Below are 19,415 nucleotides of genomic sequence, written 5' to 3'. Positions count from 1 at the left end.
TGATTTTAGTACATTGAAGTCTTGGTAAAAATGTTAATAACACAATAGGGAATCGTATTCTTCTAAACAGGTTCTACATGTTTCCAGTATAGTATACACTGCAGTCACTGCTTTACAACTGTGGATTGTACAGCACATTAACATACAATTACTTACAGGTAACCCAAAAACAGAATGACAACAGCAACTCAACTGAATATATCCTGAAGTACCTAGTCTGGTAAAAGGGGGCTTACCAGGGCAGGTTTTAGTGCTTTTTAAATCCTGGGTGAATTATCAGGGTGGTATTGAATCCCCTGGCCAAGTTTCCAACAGGGCTAGAGCGTCCTTGAACAATACATTCATCTGTTCTCAGGCAGCCAGATAGGTGTTGCAAGAGTGTCAGCTGAGCAGGCTCCGCCTCTCTCCTCCCATCCCCTCTGACATCACAGACACCTCACTCTGACCTCGCCCACCTTGCACTGCTCTGCTCTCTCTCCTTTCCTCATTAATTCTCTCTGTGTAACTCACTCCTTCTCTCCCTCTATCACAATCTTCCTCCTCAGTCAAACCAGATGAACAACTTGTGCACAGAGAGGTATTCAACCTCCTCTCGTCTTCAGGGAAAAGACCATTATGACCCCCTTTCTTTCAGTGTGTTTCCCTTCATCCACAGATCTTAGATTAGCCCTCCACAGTCATAACCCTTTGTGATGTGTTATCTGGGTTCTAAATACCATGCCAACCCCTGTTGTTCAGTGTGCTATCAATTCCAGCCTCCCATCGCTCCCCAAGACAAATATTTCAGGAATCTACTACTTTGGTCTAATCATTAATAGCGGGCCCCTCTTCACCTCCATGTGAATACAGGACAGCTCTCGGTCAGCTCTCAGAACTGGGCCCAAGCTGACAAGGAAGAATCTCTCACTACACCTATAAAGTCCGTTATTAAAACCAAAGGAAAATGTAAAACTAAATTTCTGCAACTCACAAAGCAAATGCTGTAGCCAATAACAGTGTATTAGATGTCAATATTTCATAAGATGTTATTTCATGCTTTAAGTAAAGTGATCCAGACCATTTCTCCATTGCTGCTCCAGCCAATACTGTAGGCCTAGCCTAATCAATTAGATCCCCAGTATAACTGTGGATTGGGAGCATGGTAATTACTGAACAATGGGAACCAGCAGGCTCCACACTTCCCACAGACTCACCCCATTGTGTGGGACACCCCTCTCTAATTCACAAACCCCCTGGATACTTACTACAGCACATTCAGAAAATAAACAGATAGCATACATTTACATAACTAGATCATTAGACAGTTTCAAAACACCACACATACACACATAACCATTTTAATGAGTACTCATGTATGGCCGAAGGTAGTAAGTGCCAAAATATATCAAGGATGTGTGACACACCTTTAACTCTGATCACAAGAACCCACTTACTATTTGGACAGAGGAAACAGTCCAAGCCAGTGCTGCCAAACTGCATTGCAGAGAAACCACCACCAAAACTAAACATGAGGTGAATGGTAGAGAGACAGTCCAGTCATCTGGAGAACAGAACAGTAGTTCCCCATTTCAATCTTGTTTATTTCAGATGTTAGCGGTTTCACTTCTCATTAGAGCCCATGCCAAAATACCTGTGGTTTGAGATATTCCCAGAACATTCTGATGCAGACCCAACCCTGAACCCACAACAACCTCCCCCAGACTCCGCCAGGCCCTGTGACGTGATGGAGGAATCCTCTGAGGAAGATAAATAAAGTGTGTCAAAGGTCGGGACTTACACGCAGGAAGAGAACCACCACACCCTTCTCATACAGTCACATGGCACGCTGGTTCACTGAACATTTCCAGCAGATGCATGACGAGAGAGAATGCTACAGTCCACTACAAACACACACATTAATTAAGGCTCTGGTTTTAACCTATTATATACGGAGGTGAAAGAAGTGTGAAGAGGGCTTTTAGGGAATGGAGCTGCATGGTCCACTGACACAGCTAGCCTTGGATTTTAGCACCCGTATAAATATTTGAGCAGCCTTTTATTGTTCCAAGATAAAAAATTAAGGGTCTAATCATATATGATTATTACCATTACAGAAATGATTTTACCCTTACTGAGCTGTGCTTACATTGGTTTTATTGGTTGACCATATAACTGGACCTGCAAGTGATTATAATACAAGTAAGTGTTAAATTACTTGCTGATAAGAGGAAGAGAGAGATGGACTGAAACAGACAGAGACATGGAGAGAAAAAGAGAGATAGAGTGATAAAGCCCTTTGAATTGAAATTGAGAGAGAGAGAGCGAGAGACTGAAACAAACAGACAGAGACACACACAGAGAGCCAGAGCGAGAGAGAGAGCGCTCTCTATATCACAGCCATTTGCTCCTCAGACCATCTTAGAAATAACTTTTAATTTAAAGTACGGCCTTTGTATAAAATGTGGTGCTCTAGCATACATTTTATTCTCCTGTTGGTTACTATTGAGATTTTGGAAAAAGCCCCAGTTCTCTTTTACCCAACAGACAGGGATAGGAAGTTGTGGTTCATCCCATCCATTAAGTTGTGATAAAGCTGACAAGAGGTTAAACTACAGTAGCTTCTTTCAGCGTATGTCACTGAAGTCTGGGAAAACGTCAAGAATCCCAAGATTCCTCACAGGACGATTGGAGTGCTGCAGTGGGATTCCTTTTCTGCAGCCCCCCTCAAAACCCCTTCAGACCCCCACACTTCAAGACCTCCTCAACCCCCCACCCTTCAAGACCCACTCAACCCCCTTCCAAGCCCCTCACACCCTTCCAAGCTTCTCACAGCCCCCCTGACAAGGTGATTGTGTTTTATTGCTTGATCAATTGTTTGCTCTCTGAGAGAAACACACACACACAATGACAGGCAGCTTTGCATAATGAGCACAGCATGCTTGGAGAAGGGCAGAGGGGGGCTGCGATGAATACAAAGGTCGCCAGCCTTGATAGGAAGCACTATCAATATTCTACCAGATGACAGGCCCCTCTAGAACAGCAAGTTGAGTTGTGCAAAGTTGGCCCACCAACTTTGTGGTTGGTGGGCCTGGGTAGAGCATAGATCTCTCTCAGAGCTGAGCCCCTCACAGAGACCGCCCAGGCTGGCTTGGTGCCGGCTCATCCAGCCCCAGAGCCCTGCCTGCTCCCCATCCTGCACCATAATTACACCTTCCACTGGAAGGGCTGCTGAGAAAGGAGCAGGGATACGCTGGGTTTAATATATGGGACACGCCCAGTAATGCCTTGGCATTCACTGGAACAGCATTCCCAGCTGTGTCAACAGGGATCCAACATGTGAACAGGTAAGAGACATAGTAATGAAGTGGGCGGAGGAAAACACACAAGAATAAATTGTAACTTTTTTACATTTAAGGCCAAAACTGTAACTTTAGGTTTCATATTAGGAATCACAGTCGTGATTATTTCAATCACACCCTAAATGAGGAATGCCACAATCTTATCACCATAATCCAGATACTATCACACCCACATTGATAACAACTTTCCCTCCCTTTACCCTGGCCAAGAACACAAGCTTTTTGTTGCCATTATTTACAGTTTGGTGGATTATTAACCAGAGTGGAGCTGGTTGTTCAGTTAGACCATTATGAGAAACAAGTCACAGAAGGCCAACCTACCTTCCGAGGTTTCAACTTGTCCTGTAAATCGTACTGTCCAATGCCTTTATAGCTGACTCCCAGCCACCACGGCAGGCCCTGCTTGTCCTGTTGGGAAGGCAAGGCAAGGCACACCAGTCATTAGGAGCAGCTTAAGTGGTACATTTTTAAAAGAACAATGGGCCATTACTGTGACAATTACCCCATTAGGCTAGCAGCACAACACAAGGAGAGATCAAATGCATTGAAGCAGACCTAAAAAGCTACAGACCGAGTCATTTTAACAGCAGCGTTTGATGTGCTCAGACACCCTGCTTTAATGAGTGAGGAAGGAGAGCGGGGCTGGTGGGGCTGAGGCTCTGGGAGTGAGAGAGTTTCTGAGAGAAGGATCACTCAATCATTATTTAACTAAGCACGGAGCCTGAGAAAACAGCCAGCTAAGGTCCCTGTCCAGCCTCCAGAGGGAAAACGGCTGTATTTCTATCTGAACACACAACTTTTTTATATTTTAAAAATGCTAGCTAGATGGGAAAGCAAACATGAAAACAAATGTACAGATGTTTGATGCTTCCTACTGTAAGATACAGGGTTGATTTCTCTCTTACCTTTACTGGATAATAATGAACTCCATATGTAGGGAGGGACTCCACTAAGGCCAAATACCTTCAAAACGGAGAGGGACGAGTTAGCATTTATTTCAGGCAGTTACACTTCATCAACGTCTGTGAGTGGCTGCTCTACAGAAGTTTGAATGGGCTTTAAGCCCCAGTCAGTCATTCACCAGACACAGTCATTTACAGTGGCGGAGCCATCGATTTCTTTACAGGGCCTTTGGAGAATAAATTGATCAAGTCAAGGGCACAAAACATACAGCCGAGTGTAAATGACCTCGCTAGGCTAAGCCCTCCTAGGGAAAACAGAGTGGACCTCTGTCACACACTGCTGGCTGCCCAAAGCATAGTAAAAGTTTGCTGTCCCCTAATTAATGACACATTTTGGCAGTGTGACAGCAACCCCTTTTAAACAAAAACACAGCAGTAGACGCTACAGAGGACTGCAGAGTGTGTTGGACTGATGAACGTACTAAACTAGAGGTCCACAGCAGCTCATTTCCTCCATGCACTTGACCCAGATTAACATAAAAATGCCCATTTATTACACGACTTACCGCACAATTGCTTGCCCTCTGCTGAGGCCCTTCAGGTTCTCATAGTGCTCGATCACTCGGTCTTCACTGTAATAGAGAAAAATAAAAGCCGAAATGAATAAGCCATTACTGATTGTAGCATATCCCCAAACAGAGACAAGTGGTGAGACAGTCCTTCCCTGACACACATCGTTCCTGTTCATGGAGAGAATTCTGTCTGGCCTACTGGCCTGACTATGGTTCTCATCTCCTCTCAACTCACACACACAGCCCTGTAATTCCAATCTGCCCATTAATCCATACAGCTACTGTTCATCAGTGGGCTGGGCTGCAGCCTCAGATGAATGCTGAGGCAGAAGAACAAGATGCAGCAGCATACACTCAGACAGACACAGGAGCTGTTAACAAGCGGCTGGCCTGGCCGTCTCGTTCTCTCACCCTCCTGTCTAGCCCAGCTCCCATGAAGACATGATGAAGTCGGCACCACCCTGGCTGTTCATGATGCAGCCAGACGTAATTAACACAGAGCACTAATTAATACAGCCCATCTGAGATAAACAGCCTGGCAGGACTCTGGGTGTACCTCCACCTCGCTGCCCACACCAGCTCATCTGCATGGGAAAATAATTGCTTTGTGCATCCAGGTGTTAGCTACAATTAAAAAGCCATTTGATAGGATAGGGACGGGGTGAGGGGAGGATTGGTATTGACAGGACTGCGGTCTGATATCTATGGAACTGTGTGTAATCCAATTGGATTAATACCCCTTGTGCATTTGTGGTTAACGTGTTGTTAATGTGGCACTGCTTACCAGTATACCAGGGAGGGGTGCTCCCTCAGGACTCTAGTGGGTAAAACCGGGAGCTTGTTCAGGTCCGACCTGGAGCTTTCAACACTGTAAATACAGAAGGATTGAGACATAATGATCAACTGAATTAATTCACAAGAACAGTAACAGTTGTATCTTAAAAAGGATCATTTACATCTCCAATAGGACCAGGGGGCATTTTAATGCTCCATAATAATAACACTGCTGATTGATCAAAAGTTCTTATTACTGTCATTACGCCGTTATTAGACTGTCGTTACACTAGTAGACTGTCATTACACTAGTAGACTGTAATTACACTAGTAGACTGACATTACACAATTAGACTGTCATTACACAATTAGACTGTCATTACACTAGTAGACTGACATTACACAATTAGACTGTCATTACACTAGTAGACTGACATTATACAAGTACTGTCATTACACTAGTAGACTGACATTACACTAGTAGACTGGCATTACACTATTAGACTGTTATTACACTATTATACTGTCATTACACTATTAGACGGACATTACACTAGTAGACTGACATTACACTATTAGACTGGCATTACACTATTAGACTGACAATACACTAGTAGACTGTCATTATACTATTAGACTGACATTACACTAGTAGACTGACATTACACTATTATACTGTCATTACACTATTATACTGTCATTACAGTATTAGACTGGCATTACACTATTATATTGTCATTACACTATTAGACTGACATTACACTATTAGACTGGCATTACACTATTAGACTGACATTACACTATTAGACTGGCATTACACTATTATACTGGCATTACACCGTGTAATTACTACTCTAGATCTCCATGATGACCATCTCTGAGTTCAATAAACCCCTATATTCAATAATAAGCCCAAATGAGTTCTACAGAGCAGAACACAGGGGACAGAGATCATGTGAAATATCAACATTAAAATGTTTTACAAATTGTCATTGATGCGTTGTACAGAACAGGTAAAGTCCCACATCATATAGGAAGAAAGTGATAACCAAATCAAAATAAAAAAAGTGGTCATGACTGGACATTTTTCATATTTTTATCTGGCAGGCTATTGATGCATTCCAACAGACTAGGCTTAATATCCACTTAGGTCTTGTCAAAGTGTCTCAATAGAAACAAATAAAAGCCCTTTTAATTAACAGAGGAAATTGAAATATAATTCTATCATGTCAAGGCGCAGTTCCAGAATGGGATGGTAATTATGACTCACGAGTAAATGTTTTTCAATGTTATTACATGTGCATTCTTTGAGGTGTGTGTGTACAGTACAGGCGTTGACCTCAATCTTTGCATGCCAGTGTAAAGAGTGCGAGATAGTCCTACCATACGTCATTTACCATACAATTTCATAAACACACAATTAAGACCTCATGTAATCATAAATGCCACAGGTACCTCAAGTCTGGAGGTGATCTAATACACAGCAATAGAAAATGACCTCTCTGTATTAACTGTGTTGTATGTCACTGTCAAGGTCTGAGATAGTGAACTATGAGTCACTCCAACACAAGATGGGGGAGCATTTGCTCTACAATTACTGATCGACAAAGAGGGCTATGAGTTGGCAGGCCAGAGCACTGGAGCCCGGAACAAAAGCCATTCACCAGTTTTGGCAGCCCATGGAGTGTTGAAAGGTAGTGTACAACTCACAGAGGAGAGCTTTTCAAAAATAGGACTCGGCCTCTCAGACAGGACTCAGACCAGTAGATCCTTCATATCTGTATCATGTTCTAAACTACTGGGACAACATAGTATACTTATGTTTTGGTATTTTTTCTTTGAAACTATTTAATGTAATAACTACTGACGAAAATCAACGAAAGAAACTACAAAGCAGGAGCTGAACTTTTTAAAATATGTCAATTGCAGTTTCTCAATGATCTCCAAAGTGAAATGAAAATAACTAAACAATCCTTAGAATGCAGAGGCCATAATAATCTAGTAATATGAACCTGCTCACTCAGTAGAAAGGTAAAACACTACAGAGAGAAAGCCACTTGAATCATTGTTCCCTAGCTAGCTGCCTCCCAGAGGTTCACTAGTCTCTGCTGCTATGGCAGTTAGTTCACTGCTGTGGAGTTGGATGGCATACATTTTATAGGGCGCTGGGGCTGGTGTTGTTAGGGTGATCTACTATGTAGCCACATTGCACTGTCAGCAATCTGGAATTCATTACATGTCCTGTGACGTGGGCTGGGGGCAGCTCCTTCACCCTGCCAGCCAGCAAGGGGGTTGGCTAAACACTCATACATTAGGTCAGCTATTTCAGTGGGCTGATAGTAAGTCCCTGTTAAGGAAATGCAAAGAAAGAGACCAGGATATCCCCATTGCTGTGAAATTCCCAGTAAAAGCAGGTTGGGTCTACATTTGAGTGATTAAATTGACAGTGTCAGGGGTCCTGTAGCCTATAGGCATAATGGTTTATACTAACGACATTTAACTGGGATGTGACAGTTATCAGCTGAAAAGTATTACATGGTGATATTACACTGCATGTCATCTAGGCTAGTACATTAACACTGCATAACATCAAAGGTAAAATGACAACCCCTAGAATACATGTTTTTATTCCCCTATATGCACATAATCCCAATGAACATGCAAAATCAATCCAAGACTAGAGGCACAACAGGAAACTATAAAGTGATAGCTCAGCAGGGGGGGGCGGCTTTGACTACAGAGAAATGACATCACAATGGTTAGTATTTGACGCCCAGCAGTCTACCGTGGCCTAGTGAGGACTGCAGTCCTGAAGCTCATCCCTTTTAGAACAGGCAGTACATTTGAGGAGGGGGTTCTCCCTAACTCCTACACATCTAATCTCAGAGCTGCAGGGCCCTTTGCAATGTGTGTCTAGAGCTGCACATGTTTTATGAGAGGATTTGCCAACCTTCCTTATCCAAAAAGGTAGAAATTAAAACCATCAGAGGAAAAATATGTATTACCGTAATTGCTGGACTATTAAGCGCACCTGAATATAAACCGCACCCACTGAATTATTAAAAACTATGTATTTTGTACATAAATAAGCCGCACATGTCTATAAGCCGCAGGTGCCTACCGGTACATTGACACAAATTAACTTTACACAGCCTTTAAACGAAACACGGCTTGTAACAAAAATAAATAGGCTTTAACGAAACACGGCTTGTAACAAAAATTAAAACAGTAGCCTACCAAGAAAGTCATTGGTCACTATCTTCCTCCTCCTGTGCACTGAAACCACTGAAGTCATCTCCTTCGGTGTCAGAGTTGAATAGCCTCAGAATTGCTTCATCCGATGTTGGATCGTTTTCATTGTCGCTCTCATCACTTTCATCCGGAGGCAAATACCCCGCTGAGCTCATGCTGCCCCTTCAACACGCAGCAGTCCAGCCTTTCCAAACCCGTTGATGATAGTGGATTTTTTGACAATGCTCCACGCTGTCAGGACCCACTGGCAGACTTGACCATAAGATGCTCTTCGCCTGCGGCCCGTTTTAGTGAAGGATTTCTCCCCACTTGTCATCCAAGCCTCCCACTGAACACGGAGCGCCACCTTAAATGCACGATTTACACTGATGTCGAGTGGCTGCAAATACTTTGGGCCATCTGCTTTTCTTCCCTCTGAAAGCTTTTGTTGTCTTTTTGCACTGAGTCAGTTCCTCACGCTGCTGTTTCCAACGTCTTATCATCGACTCATTAAGGCCAAGCTCCCGTGCAGCAGCTCTATTTCCTTTTCCAACAGCCAGATCGATCGCCTTCAACTTGAAAGCTGCATCATATGCATTTCTCCGTGTCTTTGCCATGATGAGGGTGACAAAATTACTACCGTAATCAGAATGATGGGAAGTTTGAGCGCACTCGATTTACGTCACATTATGTGACGGTGCTCAGTTTTTTGGCGGCATGAATCTTGTGAAAGCGGGAAAAATCCATAAATTAGCCGCGTCATTGTATAAACCGCGAGGTTCAAAGCGTGGGAATAAAGTAGCGGCTTATAGTCCGGAAATTACGGTAGTCTAAAAACAACCCAGGAGAGAGTAGGCTGGGATATATAGTTGGACAGGCTCCCATCCACACTAATTTTACAGACTTTGTTGGCAGGGTCTGTTTCGTTGTGCTTTCAGACAAGACAAAGTGCAGCTGAAACATTAACTGACGAAGCTGCCTGACACCTCAGGGCTAAACAATCGGAAAACGCACCCTTAATATACTTCAACACAAGGCCGTGAAGGGCTCCACTGGGCATCCTGAATACTATACAATGAACTGAAGCTTGCCCGAGAAGTGGGATATAAAAAACAGGTGCTGCTGAAATTAGAGTTTTGCGAGTACAAAGATAAGACCTTGATGTAGAAACAAACTGCATTTTAAGCATCAAATATCACAGTGTGCATTTACACAATACATTTCCTTATAGAGCAGATCAATACTTCTGTGTTCAGATAGGCCTGATGCCCAGCGGTCTCTAGGAGACCCAAGCTGGGGATAACACCCCACAGGTTCAACCTGCTCAGTGCTCGTCCACTCTGACGGACAGGACAATATTTCCTGATTACCTCAGCCCTCTCTTCTCCACCTGATGACTAAATAACAAACCTTATCACCAGGTCAAGCCTTTCAGTGCTTTATCTCTCCACCAAAACACATTAGGCTTTGTAAATGTATATATATATATATATATATATATATATATATATATATATATATATATATATATATATAGATATAGATACAGTTGAAGTCGGAAGATTACATATACCTTAGCCAAATACATTTAAACTCAGTTTTTCACAATTCCTGACATTTAATCCTAGCAAAAATGCCCTGTCTTAGGTCAGTTAGGATCACCACTTTATTTAAGAATGTGAAATGTCAGAATAATAGCAGAGAGAATTATTTATTTCAGCTTTTATTTCTTTCATCACATTCCCAGTGGGTTAGAAGTTTACATACACTCAATTAATATTTGGTAGCATTGCCTTTAAATTGTTTAACTTGGGTCAAACGTTTCAGGTAGCCTTCCACAAGCTTCCCACAATAAGTTGGGTGAATTTTGGCCCAGTCCTCCTGACAGAGCTGGTGTAACTGAGACAGGTTTGTAGGCCTCCTTGCTCGCACAAGCTTTCTCTGTTCTGCCAACAAATTGTCTATAGGACTTAGGTCAGGGCTTTGTGATGGCCTCTCCAATACCATGACTTTGTTGTCCTTAAGCCATTTTGCCACAAATTTGGAAGTATTCTTGGGGTCATTGTCCATTTGGAAGACCCATTTGCGACCAAGCTTTAACTTCCTGACTGATGTCTTGAGATGTGGCTTCAATGTGTCCACATAATCCTTCCTCATGATGCCATCTATTTTTGTAAAGTGCACCGGTCCCTCCTGCAGCAAAGCACCCCCACAACATGATGCTGCCACCCCCGTGCTTCACGGTTGGGATGGTGTTCTTCGGCTTGCAAATCTCCCCCTTTTTCCTCCAAACATAACGATGGTCATTGTGGCCAAAAAGTTTTATTTGTTTCATCAGACCAGCCTGGCTTTTTTCATGGCGGTTTTGGAGCAGTGACTTCTTCCTTGCCGAGCGGCCTTTCAGATTATGTTGATATAGGACTTGTTTTACTGTGGATACAGATACCTTTGTACCTGTTTCCTCCAGCATCTTCACAAGGTCCTTTGCCGTTGTTCTGGGATTGATTTGCACTTTTCTCACCAAAGCATGTTCATCTCTAGGAGACAGAACCCGTCTCCTTCCTGAGAGGTATGACGGCTGCGTGGTCCCATAGTGTTTATACTTGCGTACTATTGTTTGTACAGATGAACGTGGTACCTTCATGCGTTTGGAAATTGTTCCCAAGGATGAACCAGACTTGTGAAGGTCTACAATTTCTTTCAGAGGTCTTGGCTGATTTCTTTTGATTTGCCCATGATGTCAAGCAAAGAAGCTTTGAGTTTGAAGGTAGGCCTCGAAATACATCCACACGTACACCTCCAATTGACTCAAATGATGTCAACTAGCCTATCAGAAGCTTCTAAAGCCATGACATCATTTTCTGAAATTTTACAAGCTGCTTAAAGGCACAGTCAACTTAGTGTATGTAAACTTCTGACCCACTGGAATTGTGAAACAGTGAATGATAAGTGAAATAATCTGTCTGTAAACAATTGTTGGAAAAATTATTTGTGTCATGCACAAAGTAGATGTCCTAACCGACTTGCCAAAACTATAGTTTGTTAACATGAAATTTGTGGAGTGGTTGAAAAGTATGTATGTTCTAAAGATGCCGTTATCGTTGAGTAATACATCATTATATTATATAAACAGTCACAGGTAAAGCAGATATGTACAGTGGTTCGTCCTTTAAAAAGTTGCAGCGTCCAGCAGCACAGCAGAATTCTATGGCACGTTATTTAAGTGCCAACCACTGGTACAATTAATGCTAGTTAGTGCTAGTTTGACCACCAGAGGGCATCTTTCAGAAGCATTTGATATCCTTCAATACTGGCTGTAATAGAGAATTTAAATCCTTTTTTGTAAGAATATAATATATGGGACTGATTGAGAAATTTGGCTTCATTAATTTGATTAATATTATGGTGTTTCTATTCCCAAAAAAACTAAAAACCCTCTGGGTTTCCATTAGGATGGAACGGAAAATATGGCGATGTACAACGTGACAGTTGGGAGTAGGCTACAGTGCTGGGCTATTTAGCTAAAGAATCCCCATGTCGTAAGGGCACGCGGGAGACCGGGGTTCAATTCCCTGATGGGGAGGAAGGAGTAGGCTGTCCTTGTAAATAAGAATTTGTTGTTAACTGACTTGCCTAGTTAAATTAAGGTTACACTAAGCGCATAACATTTCTACACAATAATTTTAGTCTAACCAATACCCAAACGGAGATTCAGTCCCCAAAAGAATCTCATTGATTTATCAAGACCAGTCCCCATGCTTAACACGAAACGGTGCTAAAATAGTTGAAGGCTATTGCTTCAAATGCTATTGCTTCCAAATTCAATATGCTCTTTAAATAGACCTACACCACATTTACCAGCACATTACTCAACACTAGTGAGACTCATGTCGCCTATGGAGTGCCTACAGTACATCGAAAAATATGACGTGACTCTCCGTCGATAATTACATATAGAGGATTGGAGGATTCTAAATTAAACCATAAGCCGCCTCATGGGTATCAAAATACAGAGAGGTGTTGGTAAAGGTATATTGTCCTGATAATAGCTCATAAATGGGCTATTATAATACTGTACATGGTGTCCAGGTCACGATAACCAAAACATGTATTTATTAAAGACCATCAGAAAGAATGTTGCTACTTACTTATTTTGATCCAAAGCCATGAATGAGTGAGTCACTCAGCTTTATGTAGGTGCCGGCTATTTATTTATCCGTTATTTTACCAGGTAAGTTGACTGAGAACACATTCTCATTTGCAGCAACGACCTGGGGAATAGTTACAGGGGAGAGGAGGGCAATGAATGAGCCAAATGTAAACTGGGGATTGTGATGGTTTGATGGCCAGATTGGAAATTTAGCCAGGACACCAGGGTTAACACCCCTACTCTTACAATACCATGGGATCTTTAATGACCACAGAGAGTCAGGACACCCGTTTAACATCCCATCCGAAAGACAGCACCCTACACAGGGCAGTGTCCCCAATCACTGCCCTCAGGCATTGGGATATTTTTTAGACCAGAGGAAAGAGAGCCTCCTACTGGCCCTCCAACACCACTTCCAGCGGCACCTGGTCTCCCATCCAGGGACTGACCAGGACCAACCCTACTTAGCTCCAGAAGCAAGCCAACAGTGGTATGTAGGGTGGTATGCTTCTGGCTATATGACTGTGCCATCAACTTGATAATATATAACGATATTTTGGAGGTTATTTCATTTTCAAAAAAAATGAAAGTCAGCGATTATAATCTGAATAAATGCAAAAATAATATTTGTAAATGCCAAAACATTTATTTCTGTTTTTAGAGGGAGAAAAACGCTGGGCCAATTGTGCGCCGCCCTATGGGACTCCCAATCACGGTTGGATGTGAGACATAATAATAATAATACTTAACTTCGGACCTAACTTAGAAATACATTTGACGATAGAATTCTCCACCTATCCTCCATCTAGGTAAGTTATTATCCAGCTACCTGCTAGAACGTTTCCCAAGTCAGCGCCATTATAAGTGCAATTCCCCTAAAATTGTTGCTCTGTGCTGCCCAGTGGGGTGGGGTGGGCGTCCACCACCCTTTCCTAGGTCAGGGCTAGGTCTGTCTTCTGTGTGCGGCTCTGCGGCGCATCCCGTGCCTTGAACCTTGTGCGCTTTCAGTGGATACAGCTGAGAACTGCAAGGCAATCCCATTGTGCTTCACTCGGGAGCCATGACCAATATGACCAATATATATTGTCCTGCTAATAACAGGGTTAATATCATATCTGTGAGAATATCCAAGGGGCTTTTATATCATTCTAAATTAATAATAATCGCTTTGTTTAAAAAAAATAACAAAATTTTGGAGATGATAACGTAAAATTAGCGAGAAAAACGACATTCTTGAACATGGGGTGACGCATTGTTACTCATTTGTAAATAAATATGTTATTTAGAATGATGATTTTCTGTTTTTAGAGGGAGAGAAACCAAAAACCTAGAGTCATCTCAGTTGAGGCCAGCACAGGTATTGAACCTGCATCTGTAGCAACACAGCTTGCACAGCTATGCAGTGTCTTAGACCATTGCGCCACTCAGGTGCTGTACAATGTGACTGGTCAGGAGTGGCCTACAGTACTACAGTAAGAGGAAAATAATCCTAACAAAATAAAATAAAAACCTTAGTGTAACAACAGTTTTAGTAAGTAATACTGAAGTCGTGCACAATTATCAGTTTCTATTTAGTTTTATGTCGCCCATTCATTATCCGTTAGAGACACAGTAGGACCCAAAAGCATAATCAGTGCTCTAACTCCCCCTTGCACTGGTCTGGAGCAATGAAGTGGTGACGCAGGGTACCGTACTAAACCACAAATTACCTCCAATACTGCAGCATAATCGCAAAACTTTTAGTGGAGCAACCACTGTAGAGATTTTGAATATCAGATTCCAGCTCAGTTCAATGTCAAAAGAAAAACATCAAGGCCCTCATTATTTTATTTTTTTACCTTCATTTAACTAGGCAAGTCAGTTAAGAACAAATTCTTATTTACAATGACAACCTACCCTGGACGACACTGGGACAATTGTGTGCCGACCTATGGGACTCACAATCACAGATGAGTGTGATACAGCCTGTGATCAAACCAGGGATGGCAAGGACTTGCACTAAGATGCAGTGCCTTAGACCACTGCGCCACTCGGGAGCCCACTAAGACAAAAAAGAAGATAAACTAAGATTAAAAAATAAAAAACAAGCCAACGTGGTAAAACAACCTCTTTAGGATCGGACTCTTTTTTAAAATTTTCCCTAAATTGACATACCCAAATCTAACTTCCTGTAACTCATGCCCTGAAGCAAGGATATGCATATTCTTGGTATCATTTGAAAGGAAACTAGAGTTCGACCGATTAATCGGCATGGCCGAGGACTACCTGACATGATGACTCCTTGCTGTCCCCAGTCCACCTGGCCGTGCTGCTGCTCCAGTTTCAACTGTTCTTCCTTATTATTATTCGACCATGCTGGTCATTTATGAACATTTGAACATCTTGGCCATGTTCTGTTATAATCTCCACCCGGCACAGCCAGAAGAGGACTGGCCACCCCACATAGCCTGGTTCCTCTCTAGGTTTCTTCCTAGGTTTTGGCCTTTCTAGGGAGTTTTTCCTAGCCACCGTGCTTCTACATCTGCATTGCTTGCTGTTTGGGGTTTTAGGCTGTGTTTCTGTACAGCACTTTGAGATATCAGCTGATGTACGAAAGGCTATATAAATTTGATTGATTGATTTCAAGTTTTCATAACAATCGGTAATCTGCATTTTTGTATGCCAAATACATTGCACTCCACGAGGAGACTGACCACCTGTTACGCGAGTGCAGCAAGGAGCCAAGGTAAGTTGCTAGCTAGCATTAAACTTATCTTAGAAAAAACAATCAATCTTAACATAATCACTAGTTAACTACACATGGTTTGATGATATTACTATTTAACTAGCTTGTCCTGCGTTGTATATCATCATCGAATCACAGCCTACCCGCCAAACGTGTGATGATTTAACAAGCGCATTTACGAAAAAAGCACTGTCGTTGCACCAACGTACCTAACCATAAACACCAATGCCTTTCTTAAAATCAATACACAAGTATATATTTTTAAACCTGCATATTTAGTTAAAATAAATTAATGTTAGCTGGCAATATTAACTAGGGAAATTGTGTCACTTCTCTTGCATTCTGTGCAAGCAGAGTCAGTGTATATATAGCAGTTTGGGCCGCCTTGCTCGTTGTGAACTGTGTGAAGACCATTTCTTCCTAACAAAGACCGTAATTAATTTGCCAGAATATTACATAATTATGACATAACATTGAAGGTTGTGCAATGTAACAGCAATATTTAGACTTATGGATGCCATCCATTCGAGAAAATACGGAACGGTACAGTATTTCACTGAAAGAATAAACATTTTGTTTTCGAAATGACAGTTTCCCGATTTGACCATATTAATGACCAAAGGCTCATATTTCTGTGTGTTATATTATAATTAAGTCTATGATTTGATATTTGATAGAGCAGTCTGACTGAGTGGTAGGCAGCAGCAGGCTCGTAAGCATTAATTCAAACAGCACTTTCCTGCGTTTGCCAGGCAGTTTTTCGCAATGCTTGAAGCACAGCGCTGTTTATGACTTCAAGCCTATCAACTCCCAAGATTAGGCTGGCAATACTATAGTGCCTATAAGAACATCCAATAGTCAAAGGTATATGAAATACAAATAGTATAGAGAGAAATAGTCCTATAATTCCTATAATAACTTCAACCTAAAACTTCTTAACTGGGAATATTGAAGACTCATGTTAGAAGGAACAACCAGCTTTCATTTGTTCTCATGTTCTGAGCACGGAACTTAAACGTTAGCTTTTTTACATGGCACATATTGCACTTTTACTTTATTCTCCAACACAATACTAAAGTGCCTATAAGAATATCCAATAGTCAAAGGTATATGAAATACAAATGGTATAGAGAGAAATAGTCGACACGTCATAATTCCTATAATAACTACCACCTAAAACTTCTTAACTGGGAATATTGAAGAACTGGGAATATTGAACCACCAGCTTTCATATGTTCTTTGTTCTGAGCAAGGAACTTAAACGTTAGCTTTGATATATGACACATATTTCACATTTACTTTATTCTCCAACACTGTGTTTTTGCATTACTTAAACCAAATTGAACATGTTTCATTATTTATTTGAGACTAAATAGATTTTATTAATGTATTATATTAAGTTAAAATAAAAGTGTTCATTGTTCATTCAGTATTGTTGTAATTGTCATTATATATATAGAAATAGTCTGATTAATCGGTATCAGCTATTTTTGGTCTCCAATAGTCGGTATCGGCGTTGAAAAATCATAATTGGTCGACCTCTAAAGGAAACACTTCGAAGTTTGTGGAAATATGAAAATAATGTAGGAGAATATAACACAATAGATCTGGTAAAAGATAATAAAAAGAAGAAGAAAAAATATATATTTTTTTGTACCGTCATCTTTGAAATGCAAGAGAAAGGCCATCATGTATTATTCCATCCCAGCTGCAATTTAGATTTTGGCCACTAGATGGCAGCAGTGTATGTGCAAAGTTTTTGACTGATCCAATGAACCATTGCATTTCTGTTCAAAATGTTGTGTCAAGACTGCCCAAATGTGCCTAATTGGTTTATTAATAACTTTTCATTTACAAAACTGTGCACTCTCCTCAAACAATAGCATGGTATTCTTTCACTGTAATAGCTACTGTAAATTGGACAGTGCAGTTAGATTAACAAGAATTTAAGCTTTCTGCCCATATCAGATATGTCTATGTTCTGGGAACCTCATGCTAATCGCATTAGCCTACATTAGCTCAACGTCCCGCTGGGGACCCACCGACCGGACCCTGAAGAAGCTTTTAAGGTCATTCCACCTCAGAAAGCAGAAGAAAGAGGATTTCGACACCCCCCATTTCAGATCGTTCTGAAAACGTTTCTCTAGTTAGAAACATATAAGATTAGCATTCCTGAAACATTATTTTGTTGAAATATTGGACTATTCAAGGAAAATTGGTTTGAAGCATTAGGTTGCTAAGAGAAGAACAAACTGAATTGCTTTCATGGAGAACTGGCTTGACCACACTATTTATTTTCATCATGAGCAAAAGCTATCGGTTTCTACCAAAGGTTGCAAAGAAAACGTTGAGTCCTATTTATTAAACACAAAATACCAGCAAAATGTATCAAAGGATGTGGTGGCAGTAGCAGGAACAGTGGCATCTAGTGTGCAGAACTTGGTACTTTCAAACTAATTTATGGTAAAGAATGCAAGCGACTTCAATGGCTAATTTCTTTGAACAGGGGAAGAAAACCATCACCAGATTTACAGTATATACATTACAAAGGTTGAAGAAGCAATACACCAAGCAGCAGCTCCATACTACTTATCAGACAGAGAGCTGATACTTTATACATTAGGTACTATATTTATTGAAGATGATAAGAATCCTATGAATTAAAATGGCCAATTTGGGTGAAATCAATTTGCTTAATTTCTCATAGAGCAAATGATATTTCAACAAAATAATATTTCAGGAATGCTAATGGGTCTTATGGGTTTCTAACTACCGCAACCATTTCAGAATAATTTGAGATGGTGGGTGACATGGCTTGCTGAATTGACACGGAATGACCCTGAAACTTTCACAAAAACATATTTAATGAGTTAGCCCCAGTAGCATACCAGTTTTACTCTTCCATAGGCCTACATGTTTTAAAATGTCCTTTTGCAAGTAGCCTACTGTGGCTGACAAATGTGACAGAGTGAGTAACTTAATGGTGCAAGCTGAAGCAATTTATGATATTTAACTAAATATGTATGCAGATAAGTGATCATTTTGATCTAATAATAATACTAATCTATTAGTGTTGACATGAGTGACTTACCTTGTGTAGTCTCCTTTGGCCTCCTGGGAAACAAAATAGTACCGTTACAAGTTAGAATAATTAATATGCATCAAGTACTAGCCTGGAGGACTTATTAAAACATTATCAAAACGTCATCAAATCAAATTGTATTGGTCACATACGCATGGTTAGCAGATGTTAATGCGAGTGTAGCGAAATGCTTGTTAATAAATCATTAATAAGTCTTCAACGATATTTAGGACTACGATAACACTTTTCAAGCTTACTCAGCTTTGAATAGTATTTACTACAAAACATCTTATTGCACACTATAAGAAGTACAATGATTTAAATATTGAAGTAAAAACGTAGCTGTACATCACTCACAAGACGATTCCTGAAATGAACTTATTTTAACAGCGTGCATGACAGTGTTGATTCAGTTTATATTCAAATCGCTGATGAATTACAAGTCACACAAGCTACAAAAATGCACTTACCTGCAAAGCATATGCAGCTAATTTGAAAACATTTTCACTCTCAACTTCGATGATCTCCTGTCGTTAAAAAATGAGAAAATGTGTTATAGTGTAAAAAAAAAACAAAGGTACCACGTTCGAACAGTAGCACTTGACTTAATATAAATATAATTCCCATCAGTATGTACCTCA

General features: G+C 40.9%; 1 protein-coding gene across 4 annotated transcripts in view; it reads right to left on the bottom strand.

Moving 5' to 3' along the window:
• LOC112220185 (FERM domain-containing protein 4B) overlaps positions 1–19,415 on the bottom strand; it is a 77,359-nt gene that overhangs the window by 12,123 nt on the left and 45,821 nt on the right. For all 4 annotated transcript variants that reach the window (XM_024381878.2, XM_024381901.2, XM_024381894.2 and 1 more), the window contains exons 6-11: positions 19,245–19,301; positions 18,784–18,806; positions 5,597–5,680; positions 4,807–4,872; positions 4,244–4,301; positions 3,660–3,746 (exon numbers count right to left, since the gene is read on the bottom strand). In XM_024381878.2, coding sequence (XP_024237646.1) covers positions 3,660–3,746; positions 4,244–4,301; positions 4,807–4,872; positions 5,597–5,680; positions 18,784–18,806; positions 19,245–19,301 — 375 coding nt within the window. The remainder of the gene's footprint in view (positions 1–3,659; positions 3,747–4,243; positions 4,302–4,806; positions 4,873–5,596; positions 5,681–18,783; positions 18,807–19,244; positions 19,302–19,415) is intronic.

This window comes from Oncorhynchus tshawytscha, linkage group LG02 (genome assembly GCF_018296145.1).
Source record: "Oncorhynchus tshawytscha isolate Ot180627B linkage group LG02, Otsh_v2.0, whole genome shotgun sequence".
Taxonomy (NCBI): Eukaryota; Metazoa; Chordata; class Actinopteri; order Salmoniformes; family Salmonidae; genus Oncorhynchus; species Oncorhynchus tshawytscha.
Note: the sequence above shows the minus strand (reverse complement) of the source record. Positions and strands in the feature narration are given on the sequence as shown.